The following is a 26,570-nucleotide window of genomic DNA, read 5'->3' as shown; positions in this document are numbered from 1 at the left end:
CACACAGCTCTGAACTCTGCAAGTCCCTGCCTGGGGACTGCAGGTACACACACCTGTGCTCCACCACAGACCTCCCCCAGCTTAGCATTAAAAAAACAGTATTCGATTATAACCACATGTGAAGAACACATCTGGTCCAAAGGTTGGTAACAGCATCCTCACTCTGTCACTCACTCGGTGCTATCAGAGACAGAGAGGCTGAAATCAGGCGCAGTTCAGGCAGGCGATGACAGGAACAGCCCAGGGAGCCATGGGGTGATAGTGACATTAGCTACAGAACCCACCGGGACCCTAAAAGAACACTGGCGGATGGTGTTAATGCCAATGGACGACTCAGGGTTGGGGGCATTCAAGAGTTGCTAAAGCCTGGAGAGGGAGTGAAGGCCTGGCCAAAAAGGATGCATTTCCTTAATTGGGGAGGAACCTGAAAAGTGACTAATGTCATCTTTTTTGAAACTCATAAAACTGAGTTTTGCATTCAGCTCTTTGGCAAAGAAGAGCACTAAAAACAACTATAAACTATTTAGACAAAATAATTTTCTCTCTCATCCTTTCATTTTCCCTCTCAATCACTGTCTCTCCACCTTGGTGTGCCTCTTCCTGCCTCTCAGAACCACCCTCTCGGGTGGGTGCAGCTGTGACCGCACAGCTCTGCACGGGCACCCGCTGCTGCCATGTGACACAGATTGTTATTGTCCAATTTTTCCTCAGTAACCAACATGCACAGTTCCCCAGCCAAGAAGAGCTTAAGATCAAACCTAAACATGGGTGTTAATATACATCCCAGTTTAAGAAGCAAAGCTCATCAGGTGACTCAGTGCCACACTGCCTGAGGCAGCTGGAGCCTGGCCCCCGTGTCCTGGCCTGACTGTGCGCCACAGCCCCCCAGGGTAGGGCGCCCCCAGCTGGGCAGCTGTACCATCTCTCCCCTCACACAGAGCCCATCGGACTCGTAACAGCGCAGATGCCAAAGGCAGGCAAGCTACAGATCATGAGAACTGCTGTTATTAACCCTCCTCATGGTTTTTTTTAAATTTTTTTAATTTCAGCATGTCACGGGGGTACAAATGTTTAGGTTACATGTACTGCCTTTGCCCCACCCGAGTCAGAGCTTCAAGCATGTCCCTTCCCCAGACAATGCACACTGCACCCGTTAGGTGTGAATATACCCATCCCTTCCTCCTCCCTCCCACCTGCCCGACACCCGATGAATGTTACTACTATATGTGTACTTAAGTATTGGTCAGTTAAGTCAGTAATACCAATCTGATGGTGGGTACATATGGTGCTTGCTTTTCCAATGTTGGAGTGGATGAGGAGAGATAGGAACACTCATAAACTGCTGGTGGGACTGCAAACTAGTGCAGCCTCTCTGGAAAGCAACATGGAGATATCTAAAAGAGCTACAAGTAGAACTACCATTTGACCCAGCAATCCCATTACTGGGCATCTATCCAAAGGAACAAAAGACATTCTATAAAAAAAGACATCTGCACTAAAATGTTTATAGCAGCACAATTCACAATTGCAAAGATGTGGCAATAACCCAAGTGCCCATCAATACAGGAGTGGATTAGTAAAATGTGGTATATGTATACCATGGAGTACTACTCAGCCACAAAAAACAATGTTGATCTAGCACCTCTTGTATTAACTTGGATAGAGCTGGAGCCCATTCTACTAAGTATCACAAGAATGCAAAAACAAGCACCTCCTCACATTTTTTAGAAAATGCCAGAAAGGCCAGGCAGTGGCTCACGCCTATAATCCCAGCACTCTGGAAGGCCAAGGCGAGAGGATAGCTTGAGCTCAGGAATTCAAGACCAGCCTGAGCAAGAGTGAGACCCCACTTCTACTAAAAATAGAAAAAATTAGCCAGGCATGGTGGCACACACCTGTAGTCCCAGCTACTCGGGAGGCTGAGGCAGCAGGATCACTTGACCCCAGGAGTTTGACATTGCTGTGACTAGGCTGATGCCTCAGCACTCTAGCCTGGGAGACAAAGCAAGACTTCATCTCAAAAGAAAAAAAGAGGCTGGGTGCAGTGGCTCACGCTCATAATCCTAACACTCTAGGAGGCCGAGGCGGGAGGATTGCTTGAGCTCAGGTGTTCGAGACCAGCCTGAGCAAGAGTGAGACCTCATCTCTACCAGAAATAGAAAGAAATTAGCAAAACAACTAAAAATAGAAAAAATTAGCCAGGCATGGTGGTGCGTGCCTATAGTCCCAGCTACCCTGGAGGCTGAGGCAGGAGGATCGCTTGAGCCCAGGAGTCTGAGGTTGCTGTGAGCTAGGCTGACGCCACAGCACTCTAGCCCAGACAAGAGAGTGAGAGTGAGACTCTGCCTCAAAAAAAAAAAAAAAGAAAAGAAAAGAAGAAAATGGCAGGAAGATAGCAAAATTCAATTAATAAATGGATTTTTATTATTTATGTCTATAAGAAACTATTTTTGATCCCAACAATATTCAGGCTAATCTGCTAGTCACAGGCTTTCTGTTTTGTTTTGTTTTTTTTAATTCTTCATTCTATCTTTCAGATTTTCTCCATCAAGAACTGTCCGGATGGGTGTGGTGGCACCCACCTGTAGTCCGGCTACTCAGGAGGAGGCTGAGGTGGGAGGATCACTTGAGTCCAGGAGGTCAAGGCCAGCCTGGGAAATATAGTGAGACCCCATCTCAAAAAATAAAAAATAAAAAAGGAAAAGAAAAAAGATTATACCAATAATTACCTCATCCCAAAATCAATGCACAGGTCCATAAAAGGTGAAATGGGAGCTGTTGCTTTTTTGACAATCTAGGCAAATTAACAAAATGAAGTTTATCTTACCTCACCAAAAGCTCCTCTTCCAATCACTTTAATTATTTCAAAGTCTTCTCGATGAAGCTGCATGTCTTTCACCAGCTGGGTAAATGGTTTAGCTATACATAAAAATGCAAAATTAACAATTTAGTCTAATAAGTTGATACTATATAAAAATTTGATTGGTATCATACTAAGTTATACTTTTTTTAAAAAATGCTTACTTTTAAAAAGATTTAATGTCTGCAAAGTTTTGAACAGTCAGTACGTATACTAATTAATGTGGATGTTTATCACAAGCAATCACAGCCATGTGTCAAATAATGACATTTTGGCCAATGACACAATGCATATACAACAGTGGTCTCATGAGATTATAATACCATATTTTTACTGTACTTTGTTTAGATACACAAACGCCTCCTCTTGTGTTACAGCTGCCTACAGTATTCAGTACAGCCACATCTGCACAGGTGTGCAGCCTGGGAGCAACAGGCCACACCACACAGCCTCGGTGTGTAGCAGGCTCTCCCATCTGGGCTTGTGTGAGTGCACTGTGATGTTCACACAATGACTAAATCGCCTAATGACACATTTCTCAGAAGGCATTCCCATTGTTAAGTGACTCCTGACTGTATACTTCAATATCTACTATACAGATACCATCACTACAAAAATCTTCTCATAAAATCTTTTTACCTCCTGGTCAAAGCCAAGGTTTGCCTACTGAGAGAAGAGCTGATGGGCATGTTCCTGTTCCCTGCGTGAGTCAGCTCTGAGCTCCACCTATCTGCAGGGCAGGAGCCACAGGGCAGCTGGGGAACAGGAGATGTTCTCCAAGACAGTGCCATTCTCAGAAGTGCCAGTGGTCTCCCTGGATAGCCACAGTGTCCTCGATAAGCCACGTGGCATCTCTAAAAGTAACGTCTATCGACCAGGCACTTTATGCTGCTGCTCCCATCCTCCTCACGCTGATTCTTTGAGATTAACTCTCTCATTATCCACATCTTACAAACGAGAAAACTGAGCCAGGTTTCTTGGACAGCACACTGAGTTGAATAGGCCCCCAACCCCACCAAATTCATGTCCACCCAGAACCTGTGACTGTGACCATGACTTTATTTGGAAACAGGGTCGTTGCACAGGTACCAAGATGAGGTCGCATACTGCAGTACGGTGTGCCCTGAGTCCAACAAGATGCTATCCTTACAAAAGAGAACTTGGACACCGAGACACGGGGAAAAAGCCATGTGAAGATGGAGGCAGAGACTGGAGTGGTGCAGCCATGGGACAAGGAACGCCAAGCACTGGCAGCAACACCAGCAGCTGTAAAGGGAAGGACGGTTCTACCCTCGAACCTTCAGAGGGAACTTGGCCAGCCAATACCTTGACTTCGGACTTCTAGAAGAGAAACCGAGAGAGAAAAAAAGTCTCCACTGTGTTAAGCCCCCAGGTTGTGGTAATTATCACAGCACCCCAGGAAACCCTGCAGAGAGGTTAGTACTTTCCTCCCAGGAACACAGAGCATGTGGCAGAGGCAGGACCTGAACCCAAGCAGTCTGACTCCGGAAGCAGCACTGTCCCAGCCACCGTGCATCCTGCCCACAGACTAGCATTTTTTTACTCAATTACATCTCTTACGCCTGTCTTATGTTCACCTTCAAGCCAAAATCTGCATGTTTTATGCTAACTTTTATTTATTCTCCTCTACAGCTCTTTTTCAATTTCTCCATTACTACAGTTTTGCAAAATGTTACCACTGAGGGAAACTGGGTGAAGTATTACAAGGGATTTCTGTATTATTTCTCACTACTGCAAGAGTGTCTACAATTAGCTCCAAAAAATGTGCAATCTGACATTTCCTGGGCTTCTGAGTTCCATATTGTTAATCTAATTCTATTTTTTCCCCTTAAATAGTTGCTCAACACCACTAAGGTTTGATCACCAGGGTTCCCTGACTCAAGTAATAGGGAGAACAACAGAAGGTTCCTGGTGTCTATCAGATAGTGAATTAAGAACTCTGGCCCCACCATCACTGTAAATGCCCATCAGCACAGAGATTAGGGAACAGAATAAACAAGGCCCAAATCTTTTTTTTTTTTTTTTTTAAAGACCAGGCTAAGAAAACTCTTGAGCTAGAACTTCAAGGGTCATCTGTAGTTCACCTTTATTTCTTTCAAATATCACCAAAAATAACCATTCCCAAATTCCTAATGGAAATAAGTCTTTTTAAACAGCCACTGAAGACAGCCACCTCTCTTGGCATCTTCTGGGAGAAGCAAACAGTGCCTTTCATTTTACTGTGGAAAAAAAAAAAAATCACAAACTTAACTTGCTTTACTTCACCACCACAAGAGTGAATTTGGGAAAGGAAAGGATGCCAATCAGTTATGCACAAGCCACGCCACGCACTGTACACGAGCACACGCACTCTGGCAGGGGTTCCACACCACATCCCAGACTCTCCTGCAAAAACCCCAAAGACACACAACACTTGTCAGCCACTGTTTTAACTGTGCAGATCAAGCCAGATACATGATCATAGCTCACTGCAGCCTCAAACCCCTGGGCTCAAGCGATCCTCCTGCCTTAGCCTCTGGAGTAGGTGGGACAACAGGTACACTCCACCATGCCCAGCTAATTTTTCTATTTTTTGTAGAGATGGGGTCTCGCTGTGTTGCTGGAGCTGGTCTCGAATTCCCGCCCTCAAGCTGTCCTCTTGCCTTGGTGTCCCAAAGTGCTAGAATTACAGACGAGAGCCACCTCGACCAGCCTACATATGCTTCTGTATTCTGCTCTTATTTTATTCCTTGTATTTTTCATATTTCTATATGACTCAATTATCACTTTAATAGATGCATAAACAAAGTGAACACACCAAAATTTTTAAATTGTGTGTCAGTTGAACACATTGGTTACTGTAATTTTAAAAATTATTTTCTTATAGCAAATAAATTTGCAATGAACATTTTCATGCACACAGCTTTTTTGCTATTTTCATTTTTAGGATGACACTCCAGGACACTTCACAGGGCACTGACGTAGTTTAGGATTCCTAATCTGCCTTCCCAAAAGTGTCTCCTGAATCACATGAAGTGCTGGTTCCCCCTCCCCCCCAACACCATACACTGACATTTCAGATCCCTTCAAAATTCACAGCTAATGACAGCCAAGGAGGCCAACATCCCCCATGGCCCCACATGTTCTCCTAGGCCAGCTGCATACCCCACGGTGTCACCATTTGTCACTGATCATATCCTGGTCGTCTTAATCACTTGTATGAGCACTATATCTTGGCTTTGTCAGACATAATAGCCGTAAACACCATGCCTCCATGCTGTTGCCTCTTTTCATCTTAATTTTCATTTTATAGAAATAATTACTTTTAATAAAATTATTTTTAATAAAATCAAGATGGTTCCTCTTCTCTGTGTCATTTTATCATTAAAGGTTAGAAAGTTATCATCCTTTTGAAGATCTGATATTCAATCCTATGTTCTGCTAAATGGCTTTTAAAACTACTTAAGTTTTTATTCCACCTACTGTTTAGAGTATTTTTGAGTATGGTGTGGAGGGTTTATTGTAATTTCTAGTTTTAACCATCCACATGAACTTGAGCAGCCTAACAATACTTTGCCTAATTCTGCTTATTCCTCCCAGGTTGGGCGAGGGGAGGCCACAACCCCGGGGCCTAGGGAAAAGTCCGCTTCCACTGTGAGACTCAAGTCCTTAGAAAAGTCATTAGATCCTCTGTGCTAAATTTCCTCATCCATAAAATGGGAAAAAGATCTTTCCAACCCACGTCAGGGACTCCTTAATGGTAAAGATTAAGGTAGGTAAGATACTGAAAGTAGCTTGTACCAGGGCTGCAACCTGAATGCCCTCTTCACCTTCCACCTTAATTATCCTAAGCTTACTTGAGCTTCCTTGTCAAGCTTTCCTGCTACTCTTGTGCCAAAACATAGTTTGTTGCTTATGCATTTTAACAGTTCTGTACAAATTTCCCTGAATGGGTGGACACAGCTTTAGCAGTGCCAGTTTGATAAACAAGGTAAGAACTACGGAAGGAAACAACCCTGAGATGAAAGCTTGGAGAGAGAAAGAGACTCTAAGAACCAAGCAACAGGAAATCAACTATGTGAATCAAAGGTAATTTTTTAAAATAGTGGGCACTAAAAACAAGAATCCATAAGGAAAAGTCTAAGAGAAAACATTACTTCTAAAAAATACCAAATATTTTCCAATGGTTCTGAGGACACAGTGGCAATGTGGAGTAAAAACTGTAACGACTGCATTAGCTGGAACCGGAACAGAAGATCAAGTCACAATGGCAGACCACCCTGCCGGCCACACAGGTGTTGGGAGGAGGGGAACAAGCACAGGATAACCAGGTGAAAAGGGTGAAGAGTGACATTTCAAATACGGGTGTCAACAAACAATGAGGTGACCCAGCCATCTGGACTGGGTAGAGTTAGGAGACAGAAACATACTAGTTATTTAAACAAAGAAAATTTAATATAAAGAATTGTTTAAAAAAAAAAAAAAAAGAGGGCACGCTAAATTATGGAGATAGCAGACGCAGGAAGCAACCAACCACTGCCCTTAGGATCAGGGAAATGAAAGGAAGAGGCTAGAATTTTCAAAACTTAGAAATGTGGGCGAAGAGCCCTGTAAAGCTGAAACTGGGACATCTGAGGAAGGGGCACTGCTAGCTGGTACTGGGGTCTCTCAGCTCAAAGGTGGGCCCCACAGGCTAGGACTCGGGTGTCTGAAGAAGGACTGCCGGCTGATGCTGAGGTCTCTGAGGGGACTGCAACGAGACTGTTCTGCCAGCATGGGGAAAACTCCCAGCGGGAATGAGCTGCCTACTACCAGGAGGAGCTTTGATGCCAGGATGAACTGTCACTACGGTGTCGCGCAGAGGAAGAGGAAGCCGGCAGGAAGCCTCCCAGCCTTGCAGTCTCCCTCTGACACCTCCTTTAGGTGGACTCAACAGGCAGCAGGGGGTCAGATCTCGCCCTATTTGTGGGGGAGGGAAGGGTGATGGAGTGAGAGGCATGTCAGTGCTGGGGAACTGGGTGAGGGGACAGAGAGAGGAGGACTGATAATTAAGTGAACAGCGTCAGGATGAAGGAAGCCAGGTTCCTCACTGTCAGAGAGAGGAGTTCTAGATAAGGGGGCAAACTAGAATAAAATGTACAGCATTGGATTAGAATTGCAGGTTATTGGTGGAGCTCACAGTTTTCAATACATATGGAGAGACACAAATGAGCATACATGTAAATGGCACACACACATACACAGGGCCTGGAAGCAGCAACACCCCAATAACAAGTCCGTCCAGTGCCAGATCTTGGTTTCTAAACACCATTCTCCAATAAAGGACGGGGCTCCTTGCGCAATTCCAGAGCTGGGCCAGGAAAGTACGAGCTGAGCCTGGAGCACTTAAGCCCGGAAGGAAGGATGTGCTCAAAGAATGAAGGCAAATCAAAATCAACATGGACAGTCATGGATTATAACCAAATAAATAAAACAGGAAACCAGGAGTCCGTATTGATGTTAACAAATGAATAGATTTTAAAATCTGATGAGAAATGGGATTATTTATAAAAAGTACATCCAAACAAAATACCTACCAAAGAGAAAGGGTAACTTTAGAGCGAAATGTGGCAGACACGACCTCAGAGTGCACATCATCAGTAAGTGGCACACTGAAACTGCGCCATCCGACAGGACGTAACGAGGAAAACTCAGTATCACCTCTGTGATTCTCCCGCCAAAGACACACAACATGGACCTAATCGTGAGGAAACGTCAGGCTAGGTCCAGTGGCTCACGCCTATAATACCAGCACTTAGGGAGCCCAAGGCAGATCCTCCCTTCAGCCTAGGAGTTCAAGAGCAGCCTGAGTAACACAGCAAGATTCTGTCTCTACAAAAAAAATAAGATAAAATAAAAATTAAAAATTAGCTGGGCGCGGCGGCATACTCTGTAGTCCCAGCTACTTGGGAAGCTGAGGCAGGAGGATTGCTTAAGCCCAGGAGTTCAGGGTTACATTAAGCTAGGATCACACCACTGTACTCCAGCCTAGGATAAAGAGCAAGATCTTATCTCTAAAAAAAAAAAAAAAAGAATAGAAAAGAAATGAAGAAACATCAGGTAAACCTAAGTTAAAGGAACAGCCTCCAAAATGACTAGCCTGCAATCTTTAAAAGTTTCAAGGTCATGAAAGTCAAGGAAAGACTAAGGAACTGATCACACAGAAGGGAACTAAAGATACAGGCCAAGGCTGTGCAGCGTGTCGTTCTGCACTGGATCCTTTTGCTACACAGGGGAGTATATAGAAAATTAGTGCCACTTTGCTAGAGTTTGAAGATTAGATGGTAGCAACGTACCAATGCTAAATTTCTGATTTTGATGGTTAAGTTGTGGTCATGTAGAATATCCCTGTTTGTAGGAAATACACACCAAAGTGGCTAGGGGTGGGCAACATGTGGCCTTCTAAGTCCCTAAGTGCAGCCTTTTGACTAAATCCAAATTTTACAAAACAAATCTTTTTATTTTTAATACATTTTTGTTCGTTTTTTATATTTTTACTTTATTTTAAAAATGAACATATTTAAAATACAAAAGTATAAAATATAATACATTTAAATGAAATAATCCTCCCAGATTGACCTGCACAGTTAGAACGTTAGTAGCCATAAGGGCTAAACTGATGGCTGCTATGCTCATGATTTAGTTCTAACTTCCCCCGCCTGACTGGCACCACTGCCGCACGAGGCTGGTTGGTGACAGTTTATGGGGGTCCATTACGCCAGTCTGACAATGGTGCACTGTGTTTCTGTTTGAAGTGGCATTTGTGAATAGTTGCACAACTCGACAATATTTTTTAATTCTGTCTGCTTAACAGTCCATCATGTCAAAGAAGACCGAGAGAATGCTGAAGGAAGAAAACAGATTTTTTAAATAAGGACTGGGAATTGCATTATTATCTTGTTTCTGCTAAAGATAAGATGATTTGCTTCCTTTATGATACTGCAATATCAACATTAAAGAAATTCAATGCTCATCAGCATTATAGGGACCACAAATATTTTAAATTAGAGGGAGAGGCTCAAAAGGTTGTACTGAAGAAATTAAAAGATGAAAAGCAAAAGCAAAGACAATTCTTTCAAGCAATAATAAGACCTGGAAATAACGCCACTGAAGCAACATACAAAGTAGCTTACATACTCAGGAAAAAAGGGAAGCCGTTCAGTGATGTAGAAATTGTGAAAGAATGCATTGTCAAAGGTGTAGGATGCTTAGACCCCGATAACGTTTCAAAGTCCAAACTGCCTCTTTCAAGGAGAACCATAATTGATGGACACCATGAATTAGCCTTCAACTTAACAGAACAACTTCATGCTATACTTCAAAAGGAAAATATATATTATTCTATCGCTTTGGATGAATCAACTGATACTACCGACTCGGTGCAGGTTTTATACTTACATACTTTTATACTTCATTCCAGTCATAACAGAAGATTTTCTTTGCTATGAAGAGTTACTCACTTTGGGCACTCTTGCAAACAGAACAGGGGGAATAGATAGCTTCAACAACTTTCAAGATAAATGTTGTGAAGTTGGACCGAATTTGGTAAATTTAGTGACTATATGTACAGACAGTGCACCTTCCATGACAGCAAAACGTGAAGGGTTTATTGCACAGATGAAAAAAAAAAAAGTATTACAGATCCAGATGCTCTCATTTCTTTTCATTGTATCTTGCACTGGCAAAATCTCTGCACTAAAATAAAGCTGCTATTTTAAGTGACATTCTGCAACAAGTTATAAATATTGTTAACTATATTCCTGCAAATGCAACACAGCATGGTCAGTTTCGTAACATGCTAAAGTTCAACGATGAGGTATTCAGTGTGGATTTGCCCTGTCATTCTAAAGTGCATTGGCTATCGCAGAGACAAGAGTTAGCCAAAATTTTATCTCTGTAAGAGCAGACAGTTAAATTTTATGAAGAACACAATCAGCAATGTGAATTATTGAAAGTAGATTTCTAAAGGAATGCAGCATTTCTGTGTGATTATCACGTCAAATCAAAATGCCTTGAATATTTCTTTGCAAGGCAAAACTAAGTCTATATATGATATATAGCAAAAAAATCCAAGCATTTCGAAAAAAGTTTTCAAAATACTTCATCTTCAAAAGGAAATTTCAGATGAAAATTTTCCCCAGTTAGCAAAGGTCATTGATGAGCAGGAGGATATATGCAAATCATCTGGAGAATATGCAGCTGTTACAGACCTATTAATTGGAGAACACAATGAAAGGTTTGCTGACTTTGAGAATCATGACATCACTCTCAAATTAGCATTTCAGCTTCACCTAACTGATCTCACCAAGGCACCTAAAGAACTACAGATGGAATTGATTGAGCTCTCAATAGATGACATTTTAAAGTCATTGTTTGATGCTAAGAAAGATCCAACTGAAATATGAAAAAATGCAGAATACCCATGCCTTCAGCAACATGCCCAAAAAATGCTTTCTTGCTTTTCAACCACTTATTGCTGTGAATCTACATTCTCCTACCTAACCCAAATCAAGATGCCCTTAAGGTCACAAATGACTGACACCCATCCAGAGCTGTGGTCCCCAAACCCCGGGCTGAGGACCGATACCATTCTGGGGCCTGTTAGGAACTGGGCTGCACAGCAGGAGGTGAAGCTCCATCTGTATTTACGCTGCTCCCCAACACTCGCATCACCGCCTGAGCTCCACCTCCTGTCAGATCAACAGAGGTATTAGATTCTCACAAAAGCATGAACTCTACTGTAAACCGCGCATGCCAGGCATCTAGTTGGGAGCGCCTTACGAGGACCTAATGCCTGATGATCTGGGGTGGAGCTGAGGCGGTGATGCTAGCCCTGGGGAGTGGCTGCAAACACAGATTATCATTAGCAGAGAGGTTTGACTGCACAGTAAATGTAATATGCTTGAATCATCCTGAAACTATCCCCACCCCCACCCCAATCTGTGGAAAAACTATCTTCCATGAAACCAGTTCCTGGTGCCAAAAACGTTGGGGACCACTGATCTAGAGGATCAACTGAAACTGCAAACCTCCATGCTGCAACTAAATATTCAAATGCTTTCCAACAAAAAGCAGATACAACAAAGTCATTAAAAAATCAGTTAACTGTAAAATCAACAAATAGCTTCAATTTTTTGAAATTAAGTACATAGTAGTTAGATTTTTACAAAATAATGTACATTTTCAAGTATATCTAATTGAAGTTTCTTGAATGTGGCCTTATTTGATTACAGATAAGTTAATGTGGCCTCCAGCATGAAAAGGTTCCCCACCCCTGCACTGAAGTATTCAAGGGCTATGGGTTATCTATCAGGTAAGCAACCTACTCTCAACAGTTGGGGGAAGACAGTTCTTTGTTTTATTATTTGCAACTTTTCTGTAAGTTTGAAATTGTTTGAAACAATTTTTATCAATACTTTTTTAAAAGATCATGGAGCCAGGTGTGGTGGCTCATGCCTATAAATCCCAGCAACTCGGGAAGCTGAGACAGGAGGGTGAGTTAAGAGACCAGTCTGGCCGGGCACGGTGGCTCACGCCTGTAACCCTAGCACTCTGGGAGGCCGAGGCAGGTGGATCGCTCGAAGTCAGGAGTTTGAGACCAGCCTGAGCAAGAGTGAGACCCCGTCTCTACTAAAAAATAGAAGCAAATTATCTGGCCAACTAAAAATATATATATATAAAAAATTAGCCGGGCATGGTGGCACATGCCTGTAGTCCCAGCTACTCGGGAGGCTGAGGCAGGAGGATCGTTTAAACCCAGGAGTTTGAGGTTGCTGTGAGCTAGGCTGACGCCACGGCACTCACTCTAGCCCGGGCAACAGAACGAGACTCTGTCTTAAAAAAAAAAAAAAAGAGAGAGACCAGTCTGGACTACATAGTGAGACCCTGTTTCTACAAAAAATTTAAAAATTAGCTGGGCATGGTGGTGTGTGCCTGTAGTCCCAGTTACTTGGGAGGCTGAGGCAGCAGGATCATTTGGGCCCATGAGTTTGAGGCTATAGTGAGTGAGCTATGATTGTGCCACTGCACTTCAGCCTGGGCTACCGTGAGAGATCCCATCTCTGAAAATAAATAAACTAAGGATCATTTGTTGCTATTTGGAAAAGAGGCTGTAGAGTGGCAAGTTTGGAAGCAGGGAGAGCCCGCCGGATATAACCACCGCCCCCCACAAGAGACAGCAATGGTGGCTGGTGGCTTGGAAGCTGGTGATGGTGGTGGCCCTGGAGCTGAGGAGGGAGAGGCTACATCCAGAACATGCCCTGCTAGGGTGTGAAGGAAGGAAGACTCCAGGCCTGCCAGGATTCCAGCCAGGGCAACGTGATGAAGGGGGTGCTACAGAGAGAAAGGCCGAAGATGCAGGTTGGGGTGGGGAAGGGAGCAGTGACGGGTGATGGAATCCAATCACATCACGGCTCCTGCTGCAGAACCTGAGATGGTGAAGACACCAAATTAATTTTTCTTACAGGTGTCTACTGCTGTCTTGCATTTTTAAAAAATGATCACTTCAGAACCACCAGCTTCCATGGGGTCGGGGAGAGGTGAGGATGGGAAGGGGGATCCCGGTCACATTCACACTTTTAGCCATTTTTCAGTCTGCTAATGTTGCTCCATCGACTTCATCTGGAGCCTCTGGAGGGCCACACGTGGCCTTGAGGCCGCGGGTTCCGCACCCTGATCTAGAGCCCGGGATGTTCCTCGGAATACAAAGTGTTACAGACAAAAGTTTATAAATTACATCCAATGGGGTGCAGCACGGCTTGTCACACACTCTTCAAACATTCAGATGCAAAGCAAAACCACAACAACCAAAACACCATTAGGGATTTATTTTAAATACCATTTACACTACAATTCTCTTAGAAGACACACATAGCTTGAAGAAAACTGCTCAGCTATAATGACTGAAATAATTTTTGACTCTCATGGTGATAATGAATGCATAGATTTTGAAAAGGTCAAAAATATCTGAAGTTAAGACCAACTACTCTAAATATCAGAAAGAGTAAAACAACCTGTCCTTCACATTCCATCAACAAACACTAAAAGCCACCACGTCAACCGTATTCACTGGGCACCCACACATGCCAGCGCCAGCCCACAACGTCCTCAGGACCCAGACAGACAGGGCTTGCCCTTCAGCTCAGAAGCCGGGCCGGGCCGACCACCAGCACCCATGAGGCTCTAGGTCACAGCAACTAGGGACTCACTGCCCAGAGTCCTGCGTCACCCACACCGTTACCAGCAGCCTCAGCCCCAGCATCTGGGCATCATCTCAGAGCAGGGCCCATACCTCCATGCCCCTCATCATTCACACAGCCACCTTCTGTCCATGTTCCTCGCTGGACTCGAAGGCCCACAAAGGCCGGGCATGCCCCTGCCTGGTTAACCACTGCTTCCAAGCCCCCGGCACAAGGATGGGTGTCCACAAACACAGCTGCCTGTACTTGTGACCAAGTGCTAACTGATGTGGCACAATGAGGAGTCGTCAAAAAAAGGTTACCTTCCCTTCAAGGAGGGCTTGTATTTTTTCCTACGGTAAAGAATATGCAACATCTTGGAATGTTTTCCACCAAAAAAAAAAAAAAAAGGTTGATAAAGCTTTAGCCTTCAGATTCATTCCTCATAACCCAGACTGTCCGCTAAGAACTTCTCTTGATGCCCTAAAAGGCAATGAATTAATCAGTCAAGGGTAACCAGCTCTCCCAGGAAGAACTGAGAGCAGAGGATCTTTGGCTGAAACTGACAGAAAATCACTGTGAAATGGAGTAAGATCATACCAGGTGGAAGGAGTGCCCAGGGAAGGACAGTTTGAGGAAGGGGACTGTGCCACAGGGCAGCAGCCAAGGAAAGCAGATGTGAAGTCCCACTCTGCCCCTCTCCGGCATGGGCTTCCAGCCTCCCTCTGCTCATCCCTGTCACTCTTGACTCTTTTGGCCTCAGCTGCTTTGTGGTCACAATCAATGCATTTGGAATTGGAAATAGTCTTGCAGATCATCCAGTACAATTATACATTTACCAACAAAGAAACAGGGGCCCCAAAGGCCAAGTGACATGCAGAGGGCACAAAGGACCGATGTCTCACCTCCCAAGTGGGCAGTCAACTCCACCCCAGGCATGAGTCTCTCCTCCTGAGAGGTCCTCCTCTTGCAACTGCCACCTACCGCTCTGGTCCCTTCAAGAGACAACAGGATCCACACCTCCCCAGAGCAGCGACTCCAGGCTGGCTGGGTCTGGCTGGCGGGATGCAGCAGCTCCGCAGGAGGCACCTCCAGGTGGTGCAGTAAGACCTCCAAGTGAGGCTCAAGGCAGGAGGCCAGGCAAGCCCAAGCAGCACCCCCAAACCAGGGAGTGTAGTCAACAGGCAAAACAGAGGGGATGAGGCACAAGATCACCCCTGCTGAGTGCCCGTGAGGATGAGAGTTCAGGGCAAGAGCTAAGAGTCAGGTTCTTGTCCAGCTCGCAGCAGGAAAAGTAACCACTTTCACAGTACCGTCTTAGAATGAGTTTACAGTTCCAAAGCAGCCTGAAATATACTCGTACAGTTTAGGTTGCTGATACAACTACAGAACATTAACAACAACCATACAGTTTTTCAAAAATGTGTTCAAATTACAAAAAAATGTGTTTTATTTGTTTACATAACTGAAGTCTTTCCTAAAAATGCCAGAACGCTGTCCTTCACAGGGAAGCAGCCACAAATCCTTCTCATCATGAATTACTAGTTTGAGAAAAGCAAATCTTCCAAGAAGCCCTATTAACTCCCAAATAAAGTTCTCTAATATGAGCTCTCCACATAGGCTGATAATCAGGAACTGTATACACTGTTGTGAAAAGAACGAACATTAAATTCTAACTTAATGCAATTTAAGATTTAGAGGATTAAACAGGAAGCCCGGTAAAAACGCTCTGACTAAGAAGACAGGTGATACACAGAGTCAGGGAAACCGAGACGCTGGAGCGGGGAGTGGCTGGGGAGGCTGCACTGGGTCCACACTAGGCAAGAACGCCTCACGCCAACAGTGTGTGTGACTGTGACCAGCTGCCACCAGCCCCGCTCACCTTGCTCAGGACCCGTTTGGAGACTCACTCTGGGGATGGCAATGTGCTCCTTCATCTCTGCCTGAGCTTGACATGTGAGACATTTCTTTTTTAATTTGTTTAACTTGCTGTCATTACTGAAATAACAACCTACTGCCTCACTGCTCATATCACTTGGAAATGTTCTATCTTCCTGCTTGAGAGCTCCCAATCAAGGAGGCAGCGATCCCGAGACAGACAGTGGTCCCCTGGGCCACACACAGCACTGTCCTCTGGGGTTCCTGTGGCAAAGTAAAGAGCCTGTGCAAAGTAAGTGACCTTTACAACACAGGTCTCTTCCAAAGCCAGCTCCCTTGCTGATGGGAACAGAAATGTATGTTTTAGTTAAAAAATTCCAAGGGTACGATGGAGTGGTATGAAGGACAGAGCCAACGCAGTCCTCTGTACAAGTCACAGGAATGCAGCTAAGGCTTCATGAACACTTCATTCTGCTTTGGTGCCTACGCCAGCGAGACAGCCAGTTTCCAGGCTATTTCTTCTGTGAGTCACCGGAAGCACCCTGCACATTCTAAATTTAAGGAAAAGGAAAAATCACAAGTAAAGAATGAGTACTGGGCCGCGCACGACGGCTCATGCCTGTAATCCTAGCACTCTGGGAGGCCGAGGCGGGTGGATAGTTTGAGCTCAGGAGTTTGAAACGAGCCTGAGCAAGACTGAGACCCCGTCTCTACTAAAAAAAAAAATAGAAATTAGCTGGACAACTAAAAATATGTAGAAAAAAATTAGCTGGGCACGGTGGCACATGCCTGTAGTCCCAGTTACTAGGGAGGCTGAGACAGAAGGATCACTTGAGCCCAGGAGTTTGAAGATGCTGTGAGCGAGGCTGACACCACGGCACTCTAGCCCAGGCAACAGAGTGAGACCCTGTCTCAAAAAAAAAAAAAAAAAAAGAAAAAGAATGAGTACTGGTTGTCAAATGGCTGAAGAGCTCAAAGAAGCTTTTCAAATTAGTTAAGATTATAATGTTTTTATATTTTAACACCTATTCTGTTAGGACAGTGGCTCTCAAAGGTGTTCCACAGACCAGCAGCATCTGCCTAGGGAAGATAGGGATGAGAATAAAAAAATAAAAAATAATAATAAAAATAATGGAAAAAAAAAAGATGGGGATAAACCTTCCAGAATCCTCCCTTAATCGTTTAACCTCTCCACCAGGCAGGAGAAAGCTCTTAAGCTTTAAAAATCAGGTTGCTCCATGTATAGCATCTTACTTTCAAATCACCTCTTTCCCCAGGGTTAAGGCCTGTCCACCTCTCCCTTTCAGGTTTCCCAAAGATGTTCTGCAAAGGGTCAGATGGGCTTAGTTGCCCTATGTATAAATAAATCGGTGGCTTTTAAAAAAAGGAAGCCAGACAATCAGGAGCAGCAGCACTGTCACCTGGAAATTTGCTACAGAGCCAATTCCTCCAGTCCTATTCCAGACCCAATTAGAATTGAAGCCCAACCTGTGTCTTAACAGGCTTTCTGCATCATTCTGACATGTGCTAAAATTTGAGAAACACTGGGTGAGGGGAGCAAAGCTCTCCTAAGATCACCACTGAGGATAAGGCATGTCTTCGCCAGGTAAATCATCACGGAGCAAAGGCTAAATAAACCCAAATGCCACTGCAGCACTTGGCAGAGTTACCTGGCCTCTCTAAGGCTCTGTCTCCTCACCTGCAAACTAAGAGTAATAGTGATTATCTCCAGGAGTCACCGGGAGGTTTTTGTAGAGACAGGGTCTTGCTGTGTTGCCTAGGCTGGTCTGAACTTTTGCGCTCAAGCGACGCTCCTGCCTCAGCCTCCCAAAGTGCTGGGGTTACAGGCGTGAGCTACCGCACCCAGCCCGGGAGTATTAGAGAATCCCAACACAGCACTTAACACTGTGTCCAGCATTTAGCAAGTTCATGTTAAACAGTAGCTACTAACAATATCATTTGATATGTCATATTTAACAATATGTAACTAGAATCCAGCCAATTCACCAAGGAAAAAGGCACACTTGTTACAAACACGTGCTACAGGCAAGTTACACACAGATGACATCCAAGCAGCCCTGTAAAAACAGTGTGCACCAATGGCCCATGCAGGTCCCAGGACAGTTTGAGGAAGAATAGAACCCATGAACACACCTCAGAGAGCAGGGCCTCACTTAGGCAGAGGCTCCTCGACCACACTAGATTCGGGGAAGCTGGGAAATCTTACATGCAGAGTCCAGACCCCACAGACGGTCTCTTCGCTGCCTCCTGCTAGCCCCCCAGTGGGTGAGCTATCACTGCTCCCCGACTTACATCAGCAGTTCCACAGTAAGATATGTTATCCATTGCTTTGGGGAAAAATGGGACCAAAACCCTTTGAAAAATTCATGTTAGTAAGAATTTTCAATGTAAAAATTTTAATGCTCCTTCTATTTTGCCTGTTTGACTTCATTTAAAATATAACAGGTACAGGGCAAAGCCTAAGTAGAGCATGAATATGAAACAACAGCACACTGATGTAGAGCCTTTCCTAGTACATCTGCTGCTGAAATGACCTACAGCATCTGAGTGGCCACAAAACAGCGGACCATGAGTCAGGCTGCACTTCACATGCGAGTTACTGCTGCCACCTGCCCCCAACGACCCTGCAAGGTCAGCATCACCCCACTCTGTAAGTAAGAAGACTGGATCTGAGCCCCTGACCACACAGAGAGGAAACAGCAGGGCTTCTTGAACCCAAGGCTGAAGTAATGTCAAAGCTCTGAATTTCAGGAGGCACTGGGTCACCTTCTCCGGAGCAGTGGAGTCAGATATCAGGGCGGCAGTTGGGTGCACTCACTGAGTGTCGTCTTCCTGCAGAGCCTTGGAAAATGAGTGGAGGAAAAACGTGATACCTACTATTGGCTTAGAGAGTGCTTAGGCCATCTCTAGTAATCTTCCCAAATCTTCCCTTCAGAGGTCATCTAAGTCACCTTCTTGCTCTTGGGATTAGACCAGCCAAGACAGATTTAAGGAAGAAGTTTTAGGTTCCTGTTACCCTCTAATGTATGACCAAAATTTAACTCAGCAAGAAAAACTGTAATTTAATATGGTGACTTGTCTCTTTCCCTTAAGTTTTTGTGCTGAAGAAGAGCCCAGTTGCGGAGTGAAAGGAGTTGGTAAATCACGTCTTCCTGACTGCAACAATCGCAGCTTCTTGTTCCTCTCAACACTGCAATTTTCTAGGCCTTTTCAATCATCTTTGTCATTTTCCTCCAAACTCTAAGTCTTCCTCCCCTTCTTTACCTTCACCGCTCTTCAAATGCAACAATTCTGAAGAAATTTCATTTGAACACCTGCAATCATTCACTGTGAGGGTGAATTCCAAAAGGCCTGGCCACCAATCCTCCGCTATGTGCATCTGGACCACTGTGGGTCTTGAGTACCTGCTAGTTGACAAGTCACCTCTTGCTGTGAACAGTGTCGTCTAACGGCGACCTGAGGACACAGACCCTCTGGCGTTGTCCTCCCTCAGCCCCATGGAAGGGGCCCTGCTTCCTCACCCCCTCAACAAGCCAGCAAGGGCTGAGGAATGCAGGTTTCCAGGCCAAAAGCCCGCCTGGAAGCCCCTACATGAGGTTCCCTGCCACTCAGAGCCTCCCCAATTCAGCAAAGGTAGGGACAAAAACACACGGAGGCACAGCGCACCAACAAGCAAGGTAAGAACCTAAGGCACTTTGTGGCACCAGCGGTACAGGTAAATTTTACGGCATGTGAATTGAATTTTACATCAATAAAGCCGTTAAAGAGAGAGGAAAAAAGCCAGCTGTGGGGGTAAGGAGAGAGAGGACGAGGAGGACAGGGATAGAGGGGAAAAGGAGAAAGGCTTTGAGAGGACCCAGCTTTTAAATCAACCTGAAGTCTCGTTATTGTGTTGGGCAGAAGAGTGAAGGGAGAAGTGTGTGCGTGTCCGGATGTGTGCGTGTGTGTAAAAGTGTGTGTGCACATGCATGCCCACAAGGTGGTTTAGAAAGGAACAGCTTCGGCAAAGCCATGAAAAAGGAAACCATAGAGTGCCTGAAAGAACAAAAACTATGGCTTGGTTACAGCATAAACTACAGATGGGGTCAGAGAGAAAGAACGGGCTGAGAAAGTGGGACGGGCCGACATGGACACAAGCACAACATCTTCATGTCACTGGAAGGTCACAGCGAGCAGCCCACGATCTTGCATAGCAGTACGATACGCTGACTCGTTTGTGTTGGCTGAACAAATGATTAAACAAGATAACATAAAAAAGCATTTTGCAAACTGCAATACAATATTAAAATGTGTGTTGTTACTGATACAGTGACTACTACCTAATCAATAAGCACCAGAAAGACTCTATTTACAGATTCTAAACTACATCAGAATCAAATGAACAAATATTAAGCTTCTACTATTTGCCAAGAACTGTTCTAAGCAGTAGGGATAGATCTGTGAAGAAACAAAAATCCCTGCCTTCATGAAGCTTACATTTTAGTTCAGTAAGAAAAGAAACAATAGTGCTCGCTTCGGCAGGACATATACTAAAATTGGAACAATACAGAGAAGATTAGCATGGCCCCTGAGCAAGGAAAAAGAAAAAAAAGAAAAAAAAAAGAAAACAAACAATAAATATTAAATTACACAGAAAGTAGTAAGTCCTATTGAGTAAAAGGGCAACAAAGTAGGGCAAGTGGGACTGTGGCAGGGGGTGGGAGACACGAGTCTGGACAGAGTGGTGGAGCTGAGACGGTCAGATTCCGAGTACCCTCTGGAGGCAGAGCAAGCAGGACTTCCTGCTGGACTCACGTGCAGTGTGCAGACTGTCCAGTGCGCTGACCCGAGTGCTGGGCGGCCGCAGTGGCCCATGTTGAGACGGGGAAGGGCGGATGGAGGCTGGTGGGTGAGCTGCAAGTGCAGGAGGCAGATGGACAGACTTGTGCATTCCAGAGAGAAGCCAGCGTGCTCAGTGTATAGCTGGCATTAATGTTAACATCACAAGCCTGGATGGGATCACCACGGAGCCAGCAGGGACAGAGGAGGGAACGAGTGAACCCTGGGAGCTTCCATATGGGGAGAAGAGAAGGAACTGGCAAAGTTCAGAGAAAGCCAGGACGTCCATTCAGCAGTTCTGAAGGGGGAGGGAGGACGAAAGTCTGATTAGACAGAGTTTGAGAATGAGAGAACGGTAGACACAGCAAGAACACAGGACTCTGAAGAGTTTTGCTGTAAAAGAAATGCATGAATTAGATGCTTGAAATCATTTTTGCCAAATGTTCGGTTTAAAAAACCCCACTCATCTAGGGATGGAGGTAAAGTTGGTCCATCCCAAACCTGTGCTCACACCACACTCATCAACTAATCCAACGGAGGTACAGGGAGGCAGCGTATTTCCGACAGATCACAAAGGTTGTAACAAAACCTTCATTTTCACTGGCTTAGATGCTAACAATAAACCATACAATTAAATTCTACGGTGACAAAATAAGTGCCCCAGGCTTCAATAAGTAGTTGACCGAATGTAGCCATTTCCTTAAAATGAGCGTTCACGGCACTGGCTCCGTCTGCGCCTGTGCTCAGGAAGCAGGCGGCATCTCTCCCGACGGGCTGCTCTCCTGAGGCTCCCACGGCACCTATCCACGCTGCGACAAAAGCAGCAACCCACGGATACAGCTCACTTTTTTCCTTTGGTAGAAATCAATGATTTTACTCGCTAGGTTTTTTTCACTTTTTCCTGATCTCTTTTTTTTTTTTTACTGAATTTTGAGTAAAAATTTTACTATTGATAAAGAGAATATATTCCTAAACATACACAGTTTTATTAAGTCAACTACTGGGATTATATACACATATTTTGACAATATACAGATCTCGCAGCACACTAAATAGAGGTATTTAAGATCACGTACACATGGTAAGAGAGTAGGACTTTTCACTAGTTCAGCAATAAGATATCGTCGCCACTCTCTACAGATGATTTTGTAATTCCAAATCTTATTTTGTTAACTAGGTATCTAGGAACCTTAGTAACTGACCAATTTGACCCTTAGCATTGTATTTAAAGACAAAAGCAGTAGACAGTGTGGGCATTCTGCCAGTGCAGACTACCCTCCAGATCAGCTGGGCAGGACCCTGCACACACCAGCATAGATAGGGGACCCCCACCCGGCCACCAGGAACGGCAACACAGGAAATGAGCTTAGCTGCTGTGCTCGAGCAGGATGAGAAATTGAGAATGAACTTCCTCCTTCCCAGCACAGCCCAGGGCCGCCCTAAACAGACAGAGACGCTCTCCCACACACTCCTAGTTGGGCTCTGGGCCGCCGGGACAGGAAGGAGGATGAGAACAGCAAGGAAGGGAACTGTCTGCACATCTTCCTTCCAGAAAGCCTCAGCCTTACAACACCTCTGTTTGACTGAGACAGGACAGAAAGGAGCCCCAAAGCTTTGGCCACTAGAGTTGACAACAGAGTAAGTGCTAACTTACTCTTCCTGCTTCTCCGGCCCTGGAGTCTGAGACTTGCTAACACATTTCTGGAAGAAAAGTGGTCACAGAAATTATAAGGAAGTACACTGATAAAATGGCATCTAGAAAAGAAACTGCAACTAAGAAGGGAATGTGGAGAATTATTAATATAAATAAAAAGTTTGCAAAGCATCAATAAATTAATAAAACTCAAAGGAAGGCAACTTAATTTCAATAATCAGTAATTTGGGCAATTTTTAGCAACCAAATATAATATCCACCAACCTGTTAGGATTAATTCAAACTTATAACATGGTCCTTCCTATTTGACAGACATAAGAAGGTAGGATCTTGAATTAATACTTTAAATTTGCTTCTTACTCTCTTACACTCCAAATACTTGATAAAATATTAAATCCACCCATTGCTAATGGCAGCTACCACTTTCTGAACATCTACAAATGCATCAGGGATGTCCTATAATAATTTATACAACCTGCAGGATAGACACTATCCCTTTTTCATAAATAAACAAACTGAGGAAACAGAAGTTCCAAGTTCATATAAATGTTTGGTACTTTTATTCTCTTGTTATTTATTTTTATTTCCCACATATGACATTTTTTTTTTTTTTGAGACAGAGTCTCGCTCTGTTGCCCGGGCTAGAGTGAGTGCAGTGGTGTCAGCCTAGCTCACACCAACCTCAAACTCCTGGGCTTAAGCAATCCTACTGCCTCAGCCTCCCCAGTAGCTGGGACTACAGGCATGCACCACCATGCCCAGCTAATTTTTTCTATATATATATTTTAGTTGGCCAGATAATTTCTTTCTATTTTTTTAGTAGAGACGGGGTCTCGCTCTTGCTCAGGCTGGTCTCAAACTCCTGACCTCGAGCGATCCGCCCGCCTTGGCCTCCCAGAGTGCTAGGATTACAGGCATGAGCCACCGCGCCCAGCCCCCACATATGACATTTTATGTTTCTTTTGACACTAACATTTTTCAGTTTTAAAATTCAGAGGAAAAAATTAACTGCACTCATTTTTCATGTTGTTCTGAATTTAAATCATCTAATAGGCAATATACTATCAAATTTTTTTGTGCCATTGCTGTGAATTCAGAAAAATCTGCCTTTCTTTCTGCACAGTAAAATAACAGCAGCTGCTTCTAATTCGCTGACTAGTACCATCTTCCGAGGAACTGATAGTGGCAGCCAGTATCATTTTATTGTAATAGTTTAGGGTGAACTGTATCATTCAAATTCTTTGAAACTAGTAATTCAAGTAAACAATTCTTTCACTGTCCTCTAAACATAGTATTTGATTTATCCAGCTTTCCATTCCCCTATTTTCACATGCATCTCTTAGGCTAACATATATGTACCGATGACCTATAGAAATTCCATGAGTGGGCACACCTACCAAGAAGACACATACAAGAATGTTCACAGAGGCTTTATTCATATTTATCAAAAACTGAAAATTATCTGAAAGTTCACTAACAGGAGAATAGATAAATAATCTGTAGTATTCACATAATAGAAGAATACATATCGGCACACGCCTATAATCCTAGCACTTTGGGAGGCCAAGACGGGAAGATCACTTGACCCCAGGAGTTCGAGATCAGCCTGAGCACCTTAGCGAGACCCCCATCTCCACAAAAACATATTTAAAAATTAGCCAGGCGTAGTCCCAGCTACTTGGGAGGCTGAAGTGGGAGGATCACTTGAGCCTAGGAGTTTGACGTTGCAGTGAGCTATGACAACATCATTGCACTCTAGCCTGGGTGACAAAGACCATCTCAAAAACAAACAAAAAAAAGGATCACTCACTGCTACCCACAACACCGATGAATCTCATGGATATAGTGTAAAACTAAAGGAACCAGACACAAAATATCGCATGATCCCATTAGATGAAGCTCAAAAATATATACAACCCCAAGATAATTCAATGGAGGAAAAAAATGGTCTCTTTAATAAGCGATATTGAGGCCACCAGGTATCCACATGCTAAACAATAAATGTGGTCCCAAGCCTCACACCATATTAAACAATTAACTCAAAATGGGTCAAAGTAAAAGCTAAAACTATGCAAGAAACAGATCTATAAATCTTTGTGACCTTGGATTAGGCAATAGATTCTTACAAGCAAAAAAGTAAAAAAAAAAAAATAGACTAATCAAAACTAAAAATGTGTTTTTGAACCAAAAACACCAAACAAACAAAAAATGTTCAAAGGACACCATTAAGAAAGTGAAAAGACAACCTACAGGATCAGAAAACATTTGCAAATCATACAGCTGACAAGGGACTTCTATCCAAAATACACAAAAAACTCTTCCAACTCACCAGTAAAAAGACAAAACACCCCAATTTAAAAATGGGCAAAGGATCTGAATAGACATTTCTCCAAAGAAGATATACAAATGCGCAATATTCACATGAAAGATGCTCAACATCATTAGCTATCAGGGAAATGCAAATCAAAACTACAATGAGCTATCACTTCATATCCACCAGGATGGCTATAATCAAAAAGACAAATAACAGGCCAGGTGCAGTGGCTCCTGCCTGTAATCCTAGCACTCTGGGAGGCCAAGGTAGGAGGATTACTTGAGCCCAGGAGTTTGAGACCGGCCTGAGCAAGAGCTGGACCCCATCTTGAGAAAAAATAGAAAAATCAGCCAGGCTGGTATTGTGCACCTGTAGTCCCACCAGCTACTTAGGAGGCTGAGGCAGGAGGATTACTTGAGCCCAGGAGTTTGAGGTTGCAGTGAGCTATGTTGATGCCATGGCACTCTAGCCAGGGCCACAGAGAGAGAGATTCAAAAAAAAAAAAAAAAAAAGGATAAATAACAATTGTTGGCCAGTGGTGGAGAGACTGGAACCCTTGTGCACTGCTAGTGGGATTGTCAAATGATGTAGCCACTTTGAAAAACAGTCTGGCAGTTCCTCAAAATGCTAAACACAGAGTGACTACATGACCCAGCAATTAAGCAGAAGAAATTAAAACATGTCTGCACAAAAAATTTATACATGAATATTCATCAAAGCAGCATCATTCACAGTATCCAAAAAGTGGACACAACCCAAGTCTCCATCAATTAATGACTAGATAAACAAAATGTGGTATATGTCTATAGGATAGAATATTATTCAGTCATAAAAAGGAGTGAAATACTGATATATGCTACAACATGGATGAGCCTTGAAAGCATTATGCTAAGTAAAAGAAGCTAATCACAAAAGACCACATATTATGTAATTCCATCTATATGACATGTTCAGAATAAGCAAATCTATAGAGACAGAAAGTAGATTAGTGGTTGCCAGGGGCTGGGGAAATGGAAGTAACTGCTAATGGGTATAGGGTTTCTTTTAGGGGTAATGAAAATGTTCTAGAATTAGATAGCGGTAATAGCCACACAAATATACTAAAAACCACTAAATTGTACACTTAAAAATAATAAACTTAAAAAAGAAAAACAAGCACAACTAATCTGCGATGCGGGTCACGACAGTGCTTACCACTGTGGGGAGGAAGTCATACACGGGGCAGCACCACACAGAATGCTGGGGGGCACGATTCATTCATTTATTTATCCAAAAGGTATTAAAGATATTTAAAGATTATCACTGCAATGAAGCAACAGACATAAGCGGCTGAGGGTAGTCACATTAGTTTAGACGGAGCTGCCTCACTGTGTTGCGAAATACTTAGTCTAAGTTCCAGTTTCCTCATGGGTAAATTAGGGATAATCCCAGAATTGAGGGTTATTAGAGACAATGGATGTAAACAACAAGCCCAGTGTCAAGCTCTCAGGAAGTCTTACAACGCAAAGCAGAGCCATTCTAACCGCGCTGTACCCATATACTCATCACAGAATACTCACCGTGCTTCCCTTTCCCCATAGAAACAACAATGAAGCCCTCCCAGAGACACACACCTGTCTGCAGGGCAGCAGCGCAGTATCTGGTGTACAGCTGGCGCCCAGCAGGTGCATCAATAAGGCCCAGTTTGAATGAGAGAGATCCACAGCCTCCAAGAAGGCTTTTCCAATGTCATCTGACCCTTCCTTATTCTGTGCTCACAACCTATACACATGGAGCACACGCTTCTATCTGAATATAAGTGCGTGGAAT

General features: G+C 43.8%; 1 protein-coding gene and 1 pseudogene across 3 annotated transcripts in view; one reads left to right on the top strand and one right to left on the bottom strand.

The window, feature by feature from the left end:
* The window catches only part of CDC42BPB (CDC42 binding protein kinase beta), a 117,082-nt gene that overhangs the window by 71,047 nt on the left and 19,465 nt on the right, over positions 1-26,570 (bottom strand). For all 3 annotated transcript variants that reach the window (XM_045560183.1, XM_045560172.1, XM_045560190.1), the window contains exon 2: positions 2,828-2,919. In XM_045560183.1, coding sequence (XP_045416139.1) covers positions 2,828-2,919 — 92 coding nt within the window. The remainder of the gene's footprint in view (positions 1-2,827; positions 2,920-26,570) is intronic.
* LOC123631207 lies at positions 20,481-20,553 on the top strand (annotated as a pseudogene).

Source organism: Lemur catta, chromosome 1 (assembly GCF_020740605.2).
Source record: "Lemur catta isolate mLemCat1 chromosome 1, mLemCat1.pri, whole genome shotgun sequence".
In the NCBI taxonomy this organism is placed as follows: Eukaryota; Metazoa; Chordata; class Mammalia; order Primates; family Lemuridae; genus Lemur; species Lemur catta.
Note: the sequence above shows the minus strand (reverse complement) of the source record. Positions and strands in the feature narration are given on the sequence as shown.